The 19,716-nt window shown below is 43.8% G+C and overlaps 1 protein-coding gene across 2 annotated transcripts in view; it reads right to left on the reverse strand.

Annotated features, from left to right (window-relative positions):
* Positions 1-5,562: 5,562 nt before the first annotated feature.
* LOC123755353 (uncharacterized) overlaps positions 5,563-19,716 on the reverse strand; it is a 144,414-nt gene continuing 130,260 nt past the window's right edge. For both annotated transcript variants that reach the window (XM_045737897.2, XM_045737894.2), the window contains one exon: positions 5,563-6,536. In XM_045737897.2, coding sequence (XP_045593853.2) covers positions 6,477-6,536 — 60 coding nt within the window. In that variant the 3' untranslated portion in view covers positions 5,563-6,476. The remainder of the gene's footprint in view (positions 6,537-19,716) is intronic.

The following is a 19,716-nucleotide window of genomic DNA, read 5'->3' on the forward strand; positions in this document are numbered from 1 at the left end:
ACAAATCAAAAGGGGAGCCTTGTAGACAAGATATCCATATAGAAAAAGGAAGGTGGTGAAAGGGACGAGGCCTACTGGAGGGGCAACAGCCAAATCCCAGCAAAAGTGAGAATGAGGATGTTGTAGAGACCGTGAGAGGTAGCGAAGGCAGTAACAATTCTGTAGTGACAAGACTCCAGTTTCAACATACAAGCTCAGGGTAAGGAGTGAATGGAAGGCACCAAAGCAGGTACAGAGCATCAAGATGACAAAGGATCGAAGGAGTAGGCAGGGCAGCCACAATCAAGTTTAGATAACATGAGAGAGGGGTGCTGTCTAAACTGCAAATAATGGAGTGTGTGTGTTTATCAGCACCCGGGAAGTATGCGACAAGACTTGAAGTAATGAAAGGGCCTTAGAGCATTCAATTCCGAGGTAAGATATATGAGGCGACCAAGACAAATGAATGTCAAAGATAGAGCACTTGAAGCCATGATTGGTGGCCCAGGATGACACAGCATCAATTACAAGTTGCAGCATTGCAGGAAAGGGTAGTAATCACCCAAACAGCAGAGAGAGAGATCAACAACATAAATGGCCGAGAAAATAACAGAGGGAAGGAAGTAACACTATTCAAGAGGAAAAACAAGAAATTAGGGGTGCTCAGAACACTACCCTGGGGAACACCTTCGAATTGGGGAAATGAGGCAGAGATGGTGGCACCAAGTCTCGCCTTAAAAGAACAATGAAAGGAAGAGTGGGAGACTGCCACAATGGTCAAAAGAATGAAGCAGGGGAGAAAATATTTTACTCCAGGTTGTGTCAAGCATTTTCAAAGTCAAAATGAATGGCAACCACAGAGGTCTTTGTGGCAAAGGCTGAATGAATGTAGACTTCTAGGTGCACTAAAACATCAGTCATGCTGCAACACTTGCAAAATTGAGAAGGGGAGTAGAATCAATCGTGTTCTAAGAAAAACATAAGAAGGACATTGACCACATGCTTGAAAAGCTTGCAGATACAATGTGTCAGGGCAAAGGGGCAAAAATTCTTATGAGAGGTCCCTAGAGTACCAGTTTTCAGAATAGGATGAACCAGCACCTCAAGCCAGTCATCAGGGACTGACGACATCTCCCAGATAAGATAATAAATATTCAGTAAAACTGAAAGGCACCTTGAGGGAGATGGAGAAGAATCTCATAATGAATGCCATCTGAACCCGCTGCCGTAGAAACAAAGAGGGGACAGCAGACTGGAATTCCGAGAGAGCGAGAAGAAAATCGGGAGTCTATCAGCACCGGTGTCTTTCCGAGCACAGTCTGAATTCCAACATAGAACGTACTATTGCACTTTATGGAAGGCAAAGCAAGAAACAGAGTACAGTATAGGGCAGTGTCCAATAAAGTTGTGTGAAAAAGAGGGTAGAGGAGGGATGAAGCTTGAGAGAGAGAGAGGCAGATCAGATAGGATGGAAAAAGAAGTGTAAAAGGTGAACGAAATTCCAGTTCACTTTATCAAACTGCCACCAAGAGAGCGAGAGAGGAGGGTGGAATAGGGGTTATGAGGATGGGGAAATGGTCTTTATTATAGAGGTTATGGAGGACCCTCCAAAACAGGTCTAAATAAACAGAGGACAAGCAAAGAGACATCAATACAGGATAGGGCAAGAGTCAACAAAAGTCAGCTCGCCAGAATTCAGGAAAGACGAGGAAGGAGAGAGGATGAAGAGTTCCAGAAGATTTACCTGAATTTACCTGAGGTCTGATAACACATCAGTGGCCTCAATGAGGACAGGAAGCTAGTGGTTTGTCAAAGGTCCCCCCATTTATCTTGATGATTTTTTCAAGCTGGATTTTAAAGTTCAGCAGAGTTTACGGCTTCGGCGGGTAGGCAGTTTCAAGGGTTTATAACTGTATGGGTAATAAAGCATCTCCCGTTTTCAGTCCAACCTTGTGGCTTGTTGAATTTAAAACCGTTACTACTTGTTGGCATTACATCTGACCTTTTGAAGAAGTTGTCTGGCTCAACATCCACCAAACTGTTCAGTATTTTGAACATTTTGATGAGATCAGCCTTATCATGTCTGGTTTGCAGTGTAGTTAGCCATGTGGCCCACAAGCTGTCCTGGTATGAGAGTTGATTTGGTTCTGGAATTATTTTGTTGCCTTGGTGTTAAACCTTCTCCAATGAAGCTATGTCTTGCTGAAAATGAGGTCTCCATGCCTGTATGTAATAATCCAGGTGGGGGCACTCCAGAGACTTATACAATTGAATGACTATCTTCTTTTCCTTAAAGTCAAAGGTATGCTAGATTATTCCTAGGGTTTGGTTAGCTCTTTTTTTTTTTTTTTTAACTGCCACTCCCACTACTTGTGCAACTTTTAGAAAGGTGTGAAGAATCCACACCTTATGGATTCTTACTTCAAGGTCCTTTTCATCATCAATCTGCTACAAGGTAATGCTGTTAATTTCATAGTTGTGACGTGGAGTTTTATGCCCCACGTGCAAGGTCTTGCATTTATCGATATTAGAAGGCATTTGCCAGTACGGTCATCTGACCATTTGTGCAGTTCATGTAGATCTTTTTGTAAGGCTTCAATATCATTTTCACTTCCGACTTTACCATAAATCTTAGTGTCATCTGTAAATTTGATGATGTGGTTTGTAATATTCTCATCTATGTCATTGATGTATATGACAAAAAGGGTTGGCCCCAAGATGGACCCCTGTGGCACCCCACTTACCACAATTCTCCAGTCAGATTCATTGCCATTTAACATGATCCTTTGTTTTATTTTTTTGTTTTAACCATTGTTTTATCAATTCTAGTATTCTACCATTTATTCCATGTGCCTGTAGTTTCCTTGCTAGTCTTCCATGTGGTACCCTGTCAAAAGCTTTAGCAAATTCCATGTAAACTACATCTACCAGAAGTTCTTCGTCTGAATAGCCAGTTACCGATTCCAAAAAGGTGAGCAGAGTTATTTTTAATATACCAGAAGTGTGATATCAAGCTGATTGGTTGGTAGATTTATGCTGAGCTCTTTCTGCTTTTTTTGAAAATAGGGGTAACATTTGTATATTTCCAATCCTAGGGGCACTACCCCTTGGTCCAGAGGATTTTCTGAAAAGGAGTTTCAGTGATAGGCATAGTGCATTTGCCAGGTCCTCTACAATATCGGATTCAATTCATCCACACCTGGGACTTTGAATCTTTTAGTTTGTCAATGCTCCTCCTGATTGTGTCACACTTATGGGTATATCCCCGTACGATGGGTGATACTCTGATGGGTACATGTTAGAGTATCATCCCCAGAGGGCATGTAGACAGTCAAAATCATCCAAAAGGAGCACAGGCTCCGGTAATGAATCCAAGAGGCGGTTTTCAGAATGAGAAAGAGGAACATGCGTGGGGGGGGGGGAGGGATTGTGATGGGTGGGAGGAGAGATTTAAGATGGGGGGATTGGGATAGGGAGAGGGGAGGAAACGGAACAGTGTACCATTTACTTAGAAAGATACGAGCAGCAGAGGAATGAACATTTAACTGAAAAAGGAGGAGGAGCATCATTCCAGATCAAGAGAACAGAAGAGTTAAAGAGTCCCAGCAAAAGCTGGAGGGGGAGGATAGAACGGCATAACCACAAAAGTGACCGGGATGAGTGCCAAACATCGGCTTCTGGAGACAAACACTAAGCTGTGAAAACTGAGAACATCAGTTGAAGTTCAAGAAACTTTGCAAAGAAACCACAAATATTCCATTAAAGAATAAAAATAAGAAAGAAGAGAGGGGGAAGAAAAAGGAGAAAAATGAAGGTGAAGAACACTAGAGAGGATCAGAAGCAGGTAATGTGAAGTCAGGGTGGGTTGGGTAGGCAATTGTAAATCCAGCAGAGATGGTGGAGCAGAGAGGCCGGTAGGAAGGGGTAGAGGCAAATTGACAGGGTTTGGAGAGGGAGGAGGTGCCATTGAGGAAGGGTTGGTGAATGACTGAAATGGCAGCGAGCACTTCATCAAGGACAGTACCAGAAGCAGAATCACGGGCTATGGAAATGTCCATAGCCAGATCAACCAACTCCGATGCCAAGACGGAAGGAGAGGTAGGAACCAAGATGGAAGAGGAAAATAATGAAAGGACAGAAGCCTTCTTACCTGCTGAGGCGGAAGAGGGAGAGGAACCAGGTTTCCGCTTCTGACAGACACAGGTGTACCAGTAGTGATGTACAGTACTACACAAAGACCTTCACAGTCTCGGCTGCAGAGGGAGGACAACATGAAGAAGAGGAGGAGGAGGATGGACATCGGCCAGGACAGACAGGAATGGGGAAGGGCCAAAGGACAGAGGGGAAGACTTAGATAGAAGAAAGATGGTGTTGGAAATTGGAGGAGGTCACAGAGAAAACAATAGGAGGAGGAAGTGGAGAAGTGGCACCAAATGTGGGTAGGAGATGAGCAGGAAGGGCAGAGTGGAAAAAGAGGCTGGAGATTCAAGAGGAACACGTGTGGCCATAGATTGGAGAGTAGTGGAAGGGAAGAGCTGGTGGAGCAAGGGTTGAAAATGGTTTGAGGAGCAATGAAGGGAAGAAGGGTGGGGAAGAGTAGTGCAACAACACTAGAGCATAAGTAATGGCAGAAAGAGTCAAGACGGCAAACCTGGCACCGAGCCTCGAGGAAACAAATACAAGCATGATGTTTAAAGGCGAGGATGGCCTGTTTGAACTTATAATGGATGCACATACGAGAAAAGGCAGGGTGGGCTTCACCACAGTTGATGCAGAAAGTTTAGGAAAAACAGCAATCAGTATGAGAATGTCCAGTCACCACACAAGGGGCAAAGGGACAACTCACTGCTGCACCTGGAATAACTATGACCAAATTTTCAACACCTACTGCAGAGGTGTAAAGAGAGGATGTACTTCTGAATGGAGCATCAGGCACTGACAAGGATGACGGAAGATGGAAGGGTCCCACCATATACTTAATATGCTCATGGTAGTCTTTGAGGTCTCTATCTCCAGTTGCAACATGGTGCAAGAGAACAACATTGCCAATGTTGGCATTCAACTGGGTATTTTGGGGCATCTGAACAGAGGTCTCACCTATATAGAACAAAGCAGTAAGGCAGGCCTAAGGGGCCCCAGGTGCCCAGGCCCCTCCTAAGAAGGGGCCATAACATGTGCACCAGTCTGAGAAAGGTTAAATGTAACCTGAGAATCCAGAGTCAACTAAGTTCTTATGGATGTGCACATCATCAGGGCAGGAATGTTCAGTGTGGCAAAGGTAAAAATACTTGTGCCATGTAGCGCGGCTGAACAAATCTTGAAACAAAACAGTGGAAGCAGGAGGCAATTGTGCTCTAGTATTGCGACGGTGCCGGGAACCACAACGAAGGAGGTGGATAAATGACACAGTGGTCACTAAGGAAAATGGAGCCACACCAGGGGACAAGAGTGTCACCATAGGGGGCTTGGAGCTCACCCAGCCAAAGAAGTAGCAGGGGAACAGAGTGTGTCAGTAGGGGTAGAGAAAAAACCAGGTCTGGGCCCAAAGTAGCCAGGGCTCTGGAGCCCATCCTTCCAGCACAGTCTGACTCAGAGGCCTGGTTGCCCTTCCAACAGGTCTGAAGCGAAACAAGATCAGAAGTTAACATAAAAGTAACATATAAAGGCTTGGCTGTCCCACACCTCCACCCACACTGGAATTCGCATGGGAGGGACAAGGGCAAGCAATCCCAGGGGTAACCAGAACAGCATATATGGGTCACTATTGCAGGCTGAATGGCATCCCAAGGACCATTAGGGACACCAACTTTACAATGCCCACTTGATCAGATGAATAACTGGGCGAGGCTAACTAGACCAACTGATTGGTTCAGGTGGACCGCAATAACCTTTCAGTTTTACCCGTCCCCTTACTAAAGGAGCATGTTGCCTCCCCCCCCCCCCCCTCCATCTTCTCCACAGGGGCTCACAATTTGTGGGTTGGCTCAAATCCTAGATGAAGAGACATAAGAGCATGCCCCATGTCACTATACGTGGCCAACATATGGGAATGTCTTTAGCTTGTGCACCATCACAGCAGGCAGAAGAGGGGAGCGGGAGCTACCCCCCTCCTAGCCACAGGTGGTGTACAAGTGCTCCCTCACTGGGCTAAGGAGCCGCCCACCCAGGGCGTATAATTACACTAATATTAGAAATTCAAATTAGATAACAAATATAATAATTGCATCAATAATACAGTAAGTTTACACAAAACATTAAAAAAATACTCTACCAGTAGTAACAATGATCTACAAGCCAACAAAAATATATAGTATATAGTAGTAATGCAGAATGTGTAAAATGTGTGCATCTGTCTTCTGGATAAATACCTAACCAAAGAAAGCATTTTTTGTTATTGAAAAATACTGTATGCAAATTTGAATCCATTAAATGCGATGGTTGTTAATATTATGATTTGTCAGAACATTTCGGAAAGAAGCCCATGGTATTTCATCCATTTATAACTCTGCAATTTCTTCTTCCAAAAGGACATGAGTTGCACACTGAGCTTGTTTCATCTGCAAGAAAAACTACACGTTTAAAAATATAATCATTAAATGGATTACAAATGTGAAAAGGGTGCATTATTTCAATTGAAATAGGAAGAAGTCTTGTAATCAATTATTATTATTATTATTATTATTATTATTATAAACACACACACACACACGCCAGGCAGCACATGGTCAAAGGAGGAGCTAGATAGTAAACGAGAAGGTCTTATAACAATAATGAGAGAGATCATAGCGAGAGCGGATAACGATAGGTCATGACTGTTGATAGTCGGCGACTTCAACTTGAAATCCATAGACTGGGAAGCATATGAAGCTAAAACAGAAAATTTTTGGACCTGTAAATTTGTAGACCTCATCCTGGAAACATTCTTGTATCAACATGTTAAACAAGCTACGAGGATGAGGGAAGGGGACGTTCCCTCCATGCTAGAATTGATATTTACCAGGAAGGAGGAAGAAATATTTGACATTCAGTACCTTCCTCCCTTGGGTAAACATGACCATGTCTTTTTGGGAATGAAGTATGCAATGCATTATAATCTGGAAGAAAATAAGAAGGTTGATGCAATTGAAAAACCTGACTTTAGGAGAGGACATTATGGCAACCTTGGAAAAATTTTTAGTGAGTATAATTGGACAGACTTGTTGCTAGGCAAGGAAGTGAATGAGATGTATGTCAAGCTTTGTGAAATATATGATAAAGGCACAAAAAAATTTATACCAAAACAGAGATGCAGAACTAGGAAACAGGATTGGTTCAACAGAAATTGCAAGAGGGCCAGAGACCAAAAGACACAAAAATGGAATCAATACAGTAAGAGGCCAAACCCCCAAACATACCAGCGATACAAAGATGCGAGAAACAACTACACGGCAGGAAGGAGAGAGGCAGAAAGAAATTTTGAAAAAGGGATTGCAGACAAATGTAAAACAGAACCAGGTCTATTTTATAAATTCATAAACAACAAATTGCAGGTAAAGGATAATATTCAACCCGTTCTCGCAAATTCGTAAAGTCAATATTGACTTATTAACTACGTGCATAGGTGATATACTAAACATAATAGATACCCTTAAAAAGATTCATAGAAAACACCGACCTTACCTAACCTTGTTAGTATCTTAAGATAAGCATCTTATTGCTTCGTAATTACAATTATTACTTAACCTATACCTATTATAGGTTAGGTAATAATTGTAATTACGAAGCAATAAGATGCTTATCTTAACATACTAAATAGGTTAGGTAAGGTCGGTGTTTTCTATGAAGCTTTTCAAGGGAAACTATTATGTTAAGTATGTCACCTATGCACATATTTAATAAGTCAATATTGACTTATTAAATTTGCGAGAACGGGTTGTAATATTCAGAGGTTGAAAATGGGAAATAGATTCACGGAAAATTAAAAGAAAATATGTGAAACATTAAACGAAAAGTTCCAAAGTGTGTTTGTCCAAAATTAAATCTTCAGGGAACCAGATACAATAAGAATTCCAGAGAACAACGTAGAGCACATAGAGGTGTCTAGAGACGAAGTGGAAAAAATGCTCAAGGAGCTAAATAAGAACAAAGCAGTTGGTCCAGATGGAGTTTCACCATGGGTTCTGAGAGAATGTGCACCTGAGCTCAGCATTCCACTTCAACTGATTTTTCAGGCATCCCTGTTTACAGGAGTTGTAGCTGATGTGTAGAAAAAGGCTAACATAGTTCCAATCTACAAAAGTGGAAGCAGGGAAGACCCCCTTAATTATAGACCTGTATCATTGACAAGTGTAATAGTCAAAATATTGGAAAAAAATAATTAAAACTAAATGGGTAGAACACCTGGAGAGAAATGATATAATATTGTAGCAAGTAATCCTTATACTCGCTCCATTATCTCATTATCTTAATAGCATAACTAATTACTGAAGCTACAATCCTTTCCCCAATTACAGGTAATACTCTTCTCACCTTGTTGAAGGGAGCTGAGGTGTAATCACCATATATGCAAGCGATTTGATGAATATCGAACAGTACAATCTTCAGTCAAGAATGTAGTACTTGGCGTGGGCAGTTCTAATCGACCCAAGACGCTACAGCTTTGACACAGAGCAGACAGCAGACTACGACCACATCCAGCTACAATGCTCTCACTCCCCGAGTTCAGACACTCGCAATTCCCAAACGAGCCGCCACGCTCTCCCGCATAGAGCTCCACGACTCCAGCCTCACTCAGCTCTCTGCTCTGCTCCAGGCTTCGTTTCAACGTCTACGACACTGCTGTATCTAGGACTACTAAATATGAAACTCACTAAACACTGTGTATCTAATCAACCCAACAACGTAACATAAACGTACGTTACATTGGTGACCCCAGAGAGTTTCGACGATACCCAGCCACGACTGACTACAACATGGACTCTCACTGGACCTCTACTACTGCTGTTTGCTGTGGATCGCAGCCACCTGTCATGGAACATTGCCAACACCCTCGCCACAGCTATGATTTTCACCGCGATCGTCTCTGCCTTTTCATCTACTACGGCTTGCTGCTCCACGATCGCTACTCACTCATCTGGCAGCTTCATCAGTAACTTCATAATGTGGGATCTACAGCCTGTCCTGCCGACTCTCCGTCGCTGCCAGGGCACTGCTTGTCCTACAAGGAGCGCCCACGAAAGCTGCTCTTTTGTCAGATTCATCTACACGTTCACCGCATTCTGATACTCTGCCGACTCAAGAGTAGGCCTTGCGCAGTACAGAACTTACAGCTTGTGCTTCTGACTCTTCGTCGCCTCCAGGACAATTCAACTCTAGCAGTGATTCCCTCGTTGTCCTACCTACGTGCCTACATTACCTCCTATTGTCCTGGTGCCCGAGCCCATCCGCCCCGGATCTAAATGCTCCACCAGTGACCAAAGGACGCAACAATCATGCACATTCTTCTCTCCTGCTACACCAAGCTTGTCCACACACAGCCTGCATCTTTTGGTACCAGACTACATGTTCCACAGCGACCCAGGAAACAGTAGCCTCGTATTTTTTGTTATATTGATTTTCTTCCATTCCCTGGCAGGGGGAGTCCTGTAGTGAGTAATCCTTATACTCGCTCCATTTTCTCATTATCTTAATAGCATAACTAATTACAGAAGCTACAATCCTTTCCCCAATTACAGGTAATACTCTTCTCACCTTCTCACCTTCTTGAAGGAAGCTGAGGTGTATCACCATATATGCAAGCGATTTGATGAATATCGAACAGTACAATCTCCAGTCAAAAATGTAGTACTTGGAGTGGGCAGTTCTAATCGACCCAAGACGCTACAGCTTCGACACAGAGCAGACAGCAGACTACGACTGCATCCAGCTACAACGCTCTCGCTCCCTGAGTTCAGACACTCGCAATTCCCAATTGAGCCACCACGCTCTCCCACATAGAGCTCCACGACTCCGGCCTCACTCAGCTCTCCGCTCTGCTCCAGGCTTCGTCTCAACGTCTACGACACTGCTGTATCCAGGACTACTAAATAAATATGAAACTCACTAAACACTGTGTATCTAATCAACCCAACAACGTAACATAAACATACGTTACAATATCAGACAGAAAGAAAGTATGGTTTTCAATCTGGAAGATCCTGTGTATCGAATTTACTCAGTTTCTATGATTAAGCAACAGAGATATTACAGGAAAGAGATGGTTGGGTTGACTGCATTTATCTGGACCTAAGAAAGGCTTTCAACAGAGTTCCACATAAGAGGTTGTTCTGGAAACTGGAAAATATTGGAGGGGTGACACGTAAGCTTCTAACATGGATGAAAAATTTTCTGACTGATAGAAAAATGAGGGCAGAGATCAGAGGCAATGTATCGGACTGGAGAAATGTCACAAGTGGAGTACCACAGGGTTCAGTTCTTGCACCAGTGACGTTTATTGTCTACATAAATGATCTACCAGTTGGTATACAGAATTATATGAACATGTTTGCTGATGATGCTAAGATAATAGGAAGGATAAGAAACTTAGATGATTGTCATGCCCTTCAAGATGATCTGGACAAAGTAAGTATATGGAGCACCACTTGGCAAATGGAATTTAACCCTCAAACCGCGCATATCATATATAAATGATATCAGTGACAAAACCGAAACCGCGCACATCATTTATATATGATTTTGTGTCTAGCGCTATAATTTAAACGCCCCGCCTGGGATAGGGGCAGCTATAGTACAGCCACGACCGATAGTTGCCAGATGCCACCTAGAAAAAAAATCCAGGCCAACATTCTTGGGTGTTACAGCATCAGTATTGAGGAAGCCACCAAGGCTGGCGCACGCAGCACGAGCTCACAGCACTGCTGTTCAGCTTGTGACCACAGCATCGCCTACAAATACCATAATATAAATGATACTGCTATTATTTAGCAGTGATAGTATTACTGAAGCCCCCTGACTGTGATAAAACTGACCAGGATTCTGATAATAGCAGGATTGTAGTGATATTTAGCGCTGTGCTCCATGGAGGGAGGAGTAAGGCTGTGGGAGGGAGGGTTGTGGCGTTGTTTTCTGACTGTGTGTGGCCACCTTTTATTGACTGCACTCAGCATACCAGCTTAGTGGTTCGCTATGGTGAACACAAATGTAGATACTTATATATAACGTGTGTATAGAGGGTATAAACAGCAAGAGAAGGTTTGGAGCCGCCATTTTGGTGAGGGCGGTGGTGTCGTCTGCACGATGCCACCGTGCAGGCGACGGTGTTGTTTACTGGTTACCACGTTGGTCTTTAGGCACCATACCAGTTTATTTGTACAAGTATGGTGAATAAAACAGGTAGATATTTATATATAATGTGTGTATATAGCGTAATAACACCACACAGTATTGTTGGAGGAGAAATATTAGTGTGTCTGGCCTTGAGGGCGGCAGCCACCAGCTGACTGTGTGAGTAGCCACATCTCTGTGCCTTTACTCACCATACAAGCTTAGATGTACAGTTATGGTGAACAAAACATGTAGATACTTATATATAACGTCTGTATATAGTGAATTATAGAAAAACAGTATTGTGGGAGGAGAATGTGGGTGAGTCAGATGACTTGAGGGAGGGCGTGAGTGGCTGGCTGGTACACGGCGGTCACTCCTCATTACTTTTTGACTCATAATAGCTACTTAGTGGTTCGTTATAGTGAACAAAACATGCAGATACTTATATATAACCTGTGCTTATAGTGTAATAACCGACAAAGTATTTGTTCACTGATTGATGAACATAATTGAATCAACAATATGCACACCATATTTTTGAGTACAGCAATGATTCACTCATTTTATTATATAAATATATCAAACTACACACTATTGAATAATATTATAGCAAAAAACTATGAAAAATCAATCAGAGACATTGAAATAATTAGGTAATTATCTCTTTGTGGCAACTCCGGCCTGACAGCTGGCGAGCAACAGACCGCCTGGGATGCATGCTGAGTCAGCGCCTGTTTTTTGCCAGACTTCCCCACCCTATAGCGGGCAATATATGCCACTTAAGATTTTTTTATTATTTTTCCCGTGATCAGTGAACACAAAATTAACAGGTTAGGAAGAAAAAATTATTATTTTTTTTTTCAAAATGACATGCGCCTGTGGGGATGACAGGATATTAAACCCCGAGCATGTTAAGGGTTAACCCTTTAACTGCGCGGCCTATAAATATGACATCCCCCCAGTGCGCAGGAAATGAAACCTCGGGAAAAAAAATTTTTTTCTTCTGAAAGTGTCAAAAACCCCTCCCTGTATATGAGTATAGCAACGGAAGTTCGAAATTGTACTTACTTTGGCTGCTATGGGGTCCGAAAGGTAGGGCATGACGTCATCATTCCCCGTGCGCCAGAGCAGTATGCTCTCGGGGCCGGTGGGGCGCCCGGGGCGGGGCGTGCGAGTTGCCATGAATATATTTTTGTTCATTTTTTTGCGCACAGTTCCAAATACATTTTATTTGTTTTTACGTGCTAATCCTATGTATAATGAACATGTACACTACATTATGGTAGTACTGTCCAAGGACACTGTTACGTGCATGACACTTGTGTACACATATCGTGCACATATTTACCATGTATCATGCTAATTTATGTATATATACAATCTATTTACAGACTGTACACTGTCACACAATATATACATTCACCATCAACACATTCAGAACACCGCGAGTGTGACCTGTCACACCCAGCCAGCCCTCCCTCACTCCTCCAACATTGCCCCTCCCATCATACAGTTATTCACACCAATGTTTCATGTTCATTTATGTATATTTATAACATATGTACACACTATACACTGTCACACACTATATACATTTACCATCAACACATTCAGAACATCGCAAGTGTGAGCAGCCACACCCAGACAGCCCTCCCTCACTCCAACATCTTACTCGCCAACATTGCTCCTCCCACCATAATGTCATTGTTTTTATTACACTATTTACACATGTTATATATACTTATCTACATGTTTTATTTACTAGAACTATGCAAGTAAGCCGGTATTGTGTCCAAACAGTACAGTGGCCATCATACACTGCATGAGAAATCACACAGCAGACAGCAGATGACGCTACAATTACGACGTCACATCTCTCACGAAAATAGCTCGTATGGGCCACTAGCAGCTGCCTCGTATGGGCCACTAGCAGCTGCCTCGTATGGGCCACTAGCAGCTGCCTCGTATGGGCCACTAGCAGCTGCCTCGTATGGGCCACTAGCAGCTGCCTCGTATGGGCCACTAGCAGCTGCCTCGTATGGGCCACTAGCAGCTGCCTCGTATGGGCCACTAGCAGCTGCCTCGTATGGGCCACTAACAGCTGCCTCGTATGGGCCACTAACAGCTGCCTCGTATGGGCCAATAACAGCTGCCTCGTATGGGCCAATAGCAGCTGCCTCGTATGGGCCAATAGCAGCTGCCTCGTATGGGCCAATAGCAGCTGCCTCGTATGGGCCAATAGTAGCTGCCTCGTATGGGCCAATAGCAGCTGCCTCGTATGGGCCAATAGCAGCTGCCTCGTATGGGCCAATAGCAGCTGCCTCGTATGGGCCAATCCTGGTCACGAATTACTGTAAATGAATAATTGACCACAAGTTTATTTTGAAAAGGAACCTAAGAAGTCATTTGAAGATTCCTAGATGGACGAAATAATGCTGTGGTGCTGTGGCTAGCACTGTGAACATCGTGAACAGCATTGAATCACTGATATATGAACATTGTACCCAGTCATTATCCCACTCAGGCTCTTCGATAATACTAATACGGCTAAATAATACAGGTTATACATATATTTTGACATTATTAGGCAATGCTGTGGTCACACGCTGAACAGCAGAGCTGTGCGCTCATGCTGTGAGCGCCAGCCTTGGTTGCTCACTCACTACTGAGGCTCTGACACCCGGCAATGTGGACCATGATTTTTTTTAAAGATGGCGTCTGTTTACAAGAGCCCTGAGGAAGCTGATGTGAACCCCATGTATCCGCGGGAGTTTTGAATGGAATGTGAAAAATAAACACACCTGGAGGCGCGTTGCGCACCCGAAGCCTGGGCCTGCAGGCGCGTTGCGCAGTTAAAGGGTTAATGAGGAAGGGACATCCTCTACTGCCTCAACTCACAACTATTTTCTTAGGTTGAACCTTATCACCGACTTTCTTGGGACCCATGGCATGATATATAATAATCAGTTTTATGTTCAAAAAGCAAAAAATCACTACAAAAATGGAATTTCTTATAGGCGTGATCATCATTAAGCGGGCAGCTCTAGTAAACTGAGCCAGGTTAGCCCGCGTGACTGGGAACCACGCACTCGGTCGACCCAAATGTGTAACAACAAATATTGTTAGTTGACGACACTATCGTAAGTCGAGTCGCATTTTTCGATCAAATTTACATCATAACTTGAAATTATCGTAAGTCAGGGCAATCGTAAGTCGAGGTGCCACTGTATAATGATGTGAGAGTATGATCTGTCAAGATTCTCCCACAGCTGACTTGAATGGCCCATTGCAGTGCACAGTGCACCGATCTCGTGCACAAGCCCTATCTCTGTTAACCCTGGATGGTAAACTGTCATATTGGGTGTCCCTAGGATGCCCACAGAACCAGGAATACTTATAAAATACGGAGGCCACCGTATGCCCAAGGGTAAATTAGATACAGAGGAATTAAGCATACTTGCCATAGGGTCAGTGAATACATAGCTGGTGCCAAGTGTACTCACCTAGTTGTACTCACCTAGTTGTGCTTGCGGAGGTTGAGCTCTGGCTCTTTGGTCCCGCCTCTCAACCGTCAATCAACTGGTGTACAGGTTCCTGAGCCTATTGGGCTCTATCATATCTACACTTGAAACTGTGTATGGAATCAGCCTCCACCACATCACTTCCTAATGCATTCCATTTGTCAACCACTCTGACACTAAAAAAGTTCTTTCTAATATCTCTGTGGCTCATTTGGGCACTCAGTTTCCACCTGTGTCCCCTAGTGCGTGTGCCCCTTGTGTTAAATAGCCTGTCTTTATCAACCCTGTCGATTCCCTTGAGAATCTTGAATGTCGTGATCATGTCCCCCCTAACTCTTCTGTCTTCCAACGAAGTGAGGTTCAATTCCCGTAGTCTCTCCTCGTAGCTCATACCTCTCAGCTCGGGTACTAGTCTGGTGGCAAACCTTTGAACCTTTTCCAGTTTAGTCTTATGCTTGACTAGATATGGACTCCATGCTGGAGTTGCATACTCCAGGATTGGTCTGACATATGTGGTATATAATGTTCTGAAAGATTCCTTACACAAGTTTCTAAAGGCCGTTCTTATGTTAGCCAACCTGGCATATGCTGCTGATGTTATCCTCTTGATATGAGCTTCAGGGGACAGGTCTGGCATGATATCAACCCCCAGGTCTTTCTCTCTCTGACTCTTGAAGTATTTCATCTCCCAAGTGATACCTTGTATCTGGTCTTCTGTTTCCTACCCCTATCTTCATTACATTACATTTGCTTGGGTTAAACTCTAACATCCATTTGTTCGACCATTCCTGCAGCTTGTCCAGGTCTTCTTAAAGCCTCAAGCTGTCCTCCTCTGTCTTAATCCTTCTCATAATTTTGGCGTCGTCAGCAAACATTGAGAGGAATGGGTCTATACCCTCTGGGAGATCATTTACGTATATCAGAAACAGGATAGGTCCAAGCACCGAGCCCTGTGGGACTCCACTGGTGACTTCACGCCATTCTGAGGTCTCACCCCTCACTATAACTCTCTGCTTCCTATTGCTTAGGTACTTCCTTATCCACTGGAGTGCCCTACCAGTTACTCCTGCCTGTTTCTCCAGCTTATGCATCAACCTTTTATGGGGTACTGTGTCAAAGGCTTTCCGACAGTCCAAAAAAATGCAGTCCGCCCATCCTTCTTTTTCTTGCTTAACCCTTAACATGCTCGGGGTCTAATATCCTGCCATCCGCACAGGCGCATGTCATTTTGAAAAAAAAAAATTTTTTTTTTTTTGCTAATCTGTTCACTGATCACGGGAAAAATAAAAAAAAAATTCTATTGTACTTACTTTTGTTGCAATAGAGCCGAAAAGCTCGGTGATGACGTCACAATCTGCATGTTCGCTCATGCAGTACACGCCCGGGAGGTGTTGCGCGCGGTCCTCAAACAGCCAGAGTTGCCACAAATATATTTTCGCGCTATTTATTTACAATGTCTAAGCGCATTTTATCTAATTTTTTTTCACTAATTGTGTTTCAAATACTGTTTGAACATATTTTGTATCAATAATTGTTGCATATTTGAGTATACACAGGCGCACACAAATATTTTCAATTACAGCAATATAATATGTCATTACAGTCTATTATATTGTATGTTCTGCTTATATTTGTATATATTTACACACACGCACACGCTATCTGCTTATATGTTTACATATTTACACACTCGCACACGCTATACACACTTTGAAGCACACTTAGAAGATTTCTAGACTGGGGTAGTCATTGAAGCAGTCGACAGCACATAATGGGATACCACACGTTTCACACCATGTTTGCACAAGCTTCCGTTTCTTGTCTCTACGTGTCGTTGTTTTACACACCAAGCAATCACGTTGGGCTATTGCACGCTTCACACCAGGTGGCAAATACTTAAGTTTGTGTGCTAGGAAGCCTTCAGTGTGAGCGAGGCGTGGAGTACCAGCATGCTGCAACAGTGGGTTTATGATGGGCCGCTGAATACCTGGGACATCTTTTGCAAACTTTCCTAATAACTGTATTGCAGCATCAAATACAAAGTCACGGAAAGTGGGCTTACGTCCAGTTCTCACAAGGTACATGTTGAAACAGTTCAGCATGCTCATGTCCACAAGATGGAAGAACACTTTTTTCGTCCACCTACATGTCTTCCGCACACACACTGCAGTGCCAATCATCATGTCTGATTTATCAATCAACCGCATGTTGATATTATAGTCTAAAACACAGTCTGGCTTATATAGTGGTGCATTTGTTTTATGGCTCACTTTCCCACTGTTCACCATTGTTCCATCATGAATTGTTGTCAACAAGTTCACCTCTCTTTTGTCTTTCCACCGAACTGACAGAATGTTATCACTTTTCCTTCTCTGACACTCACCAACTGCAATGTCGTTGTCAAACACAGGCATTTCCCTTCGTTGTGGCTTTACTGTACCAACCAATCCGGTTCTATTTTCTAGCAAGAACCGAGCTAGCAAGGGACTTGTATAGTAATTATCTGTGTATAAAATGTGTCCCTTGTTCATCCACAGAGCCATGATGGTCTTCACTACACTCCCCGAGAATCCATGTTCGTCGTTACCGGGAATGTCTACATCACTAGCCGAGTACAGAATCATGTGTAACACGTATCCTGTCTCACAATCACAAAGAACAAAAAATTTCAGGCCAAATCGGTTTCGTTTTGAGGGAATGTACTGTTTGAATGGAACACGTCCCTTGAAAAGTATGAGAGATTCATCAACCACCAGCTTCTGTGCTGGTACGTAAAAATCTCTGAATTTTCCAATAACATCGTTCATGTAGTGCCTCACTCGCCACAGTCTATCATCAGGTGTTCGGTCCTGAACACTTCCAAAATGTAGACACCTGAGGAGTATCTGAAACCTGTCTCATGACATATATTTCCCGAATAAAGGTGTTGGTATTGTCTTGTCCTTGCTCCAATAGTCATTTATTGCATGTTTGTGACAGTGCTTCATCAACAAACAGAGTGCCAAAAACACATACATTTCCGCCACTGTGGTATTTTTCCAACGCTGCAGTCGTGAAAATTCTGTGATTTCCCTCTCAATCAGGTAAGCAGCATGCAGGTTCGTTTGGTGTACAATGTATTCCATGAGTGGTTCATCATAGAATGCTGTAAAATATTCCATCTCAGCCATGTCCTCACCTTGATTAGGGAAAAGGTTTGTAATCCCTGCATCTTTATCGTCAAAGTGAGGAATATTAGGAATAAAATCGTCACCATCACTCCACTCAAGTACACCAGGCGTCCTGCGAGATGCAGAGGAAAGACGGCGAGGAAGCGATGCATACCGGCGACCAGGAGCTGAATACCGTCTGCGAGAAGCACGGCGGCTACGTGCACGTGAGGTGGGTGCACGTGAGGTGGATGCACTTGAGGTGGATGCACTTGAGGTGGATGCACGTGAGGTGGATGCACGTGAGGTGGATGCACGTGAGGTGGATGCACGTGAACACGAGGGTCTTGGTCCCTCATGTGGTGCCATGCGGTGGCGCTTGGCCGGGCGAGATGCTGCTGACGCGACAATTTCTCGCCCAGTTACACCACTGGTACCAGCCACAGGCTCAATAAAACTTTGATCTGAGTCACTAAACCCAGAAAAGGAGTCACCTCCCTCTGACTCGTCACCCTCAAACAGAAAATATCCACAGGAACTGTGAGGTCGTGGTAGAATTGGGGTAGAAACTGGCCTAGGAGGCATGGGTGAGCGTAGAGGCCTCGCCATGGCATGGCGGTCATTCTCACTTTCACTGCTGCTGCTACTATCACCCGACAACTGTGTATAATCCTCATCGTTGTCTGAATCGTCAAACACACTTTCTTCACCTTCAGAGAATAATTCGTGGGCTCTGGGGTGCTCTGGGGTGAGGGACTGAGTGGTGCGTGCCCGTGAGGCGTTTGACCGTGCGCTCGCCATGGTGACTCTCGCTAAACTGAGGCCTCCCATGCCTTCGGTTCGTGAGCGGGATTTTTTTTCAAAATGGCCGCTGTTTACTAGAGCCCCTGGGCAGCGTATGGGACCCCCAGCTACACCGCGGGCCATTCAAATCGTGCGCGGTACCCATAATCTTCATATGACGTGAAGCGCAGTTGACTGGTAAAACGATTTACACTTCATATGAAGTGATGCGCACTTTAAGGGTTAATCTTTGTCACCTGATCATAGAATTCTATCAAGCCTGTAAGGCAAGATTTACCCTCCCTGAACGCATGTTGATGGGTTGTCACAAAGTCTCTCCTCTCCAGATATGTTGCTAGGTTTTTTCTCACAATCTTCTCCATCACCTTGCATGGTATACAAGTTAAGGACACTGGCCTGTAGTTCAGTGCCTCTTGTCTGTCACCCTTTTTGTATATTGGTACTACATTAGCAGTCTTCCATATTTCTGGTAGGTCTCCCGTTTCCAGTGGCCTACTATACACTAGGGAGAGTGGCAAGCAAAGTGCTCCTGCACACTCTTTCAATACCCATGGTGAGATTCCGTCCGGCCCAACAGCTTTTCTCACATCCAGCTCCAATAGGTGCTTCTTGACCTCATCTCTTGTAATTTCGAACCTTTCCAAGGTCACATGGTTTGCTGCCACCTCTTCTAGTGCCGTGACTTCTCCCTGTTCTATTGTAAAGACCTCCTGGAACCTTTTGTTGAGTTCTTCACACACCTCTGTCATTCACACACACCTCTGTGTACCTGTCCTCGCCCACCCTAAGTTTCATCACCTGTTCCTTCACTGTTGTCTTCCTCCTTATGTGACTGTGTAGTAGCTTTGGTTCGGTCTTGGCTTTATTAGCTATATCATTTTCATAGCTTTTCTCAGCTGCTCTTCTCACACTAACATACTCGTTCCTGGTTCTCTGGTATCTCTCTCTACTTTCTGGTG

This window comes from Procambarus clarkii, chromosome 20 (genome assembly GCF_040958095.1).
Source record: "Procambarus clarkii isolate CNS0578487 chromosome 20, FALCON_Pclarkii_2.0, whole genome shotgun sequence".
NCBI classification, from domain to species: domain Eukaryota; kingdom Metazoa; phylum Arthropoda; class Malacostraca; order Decapoda; family Cambaridae; genus Procambarus; species Procambarus clarkii.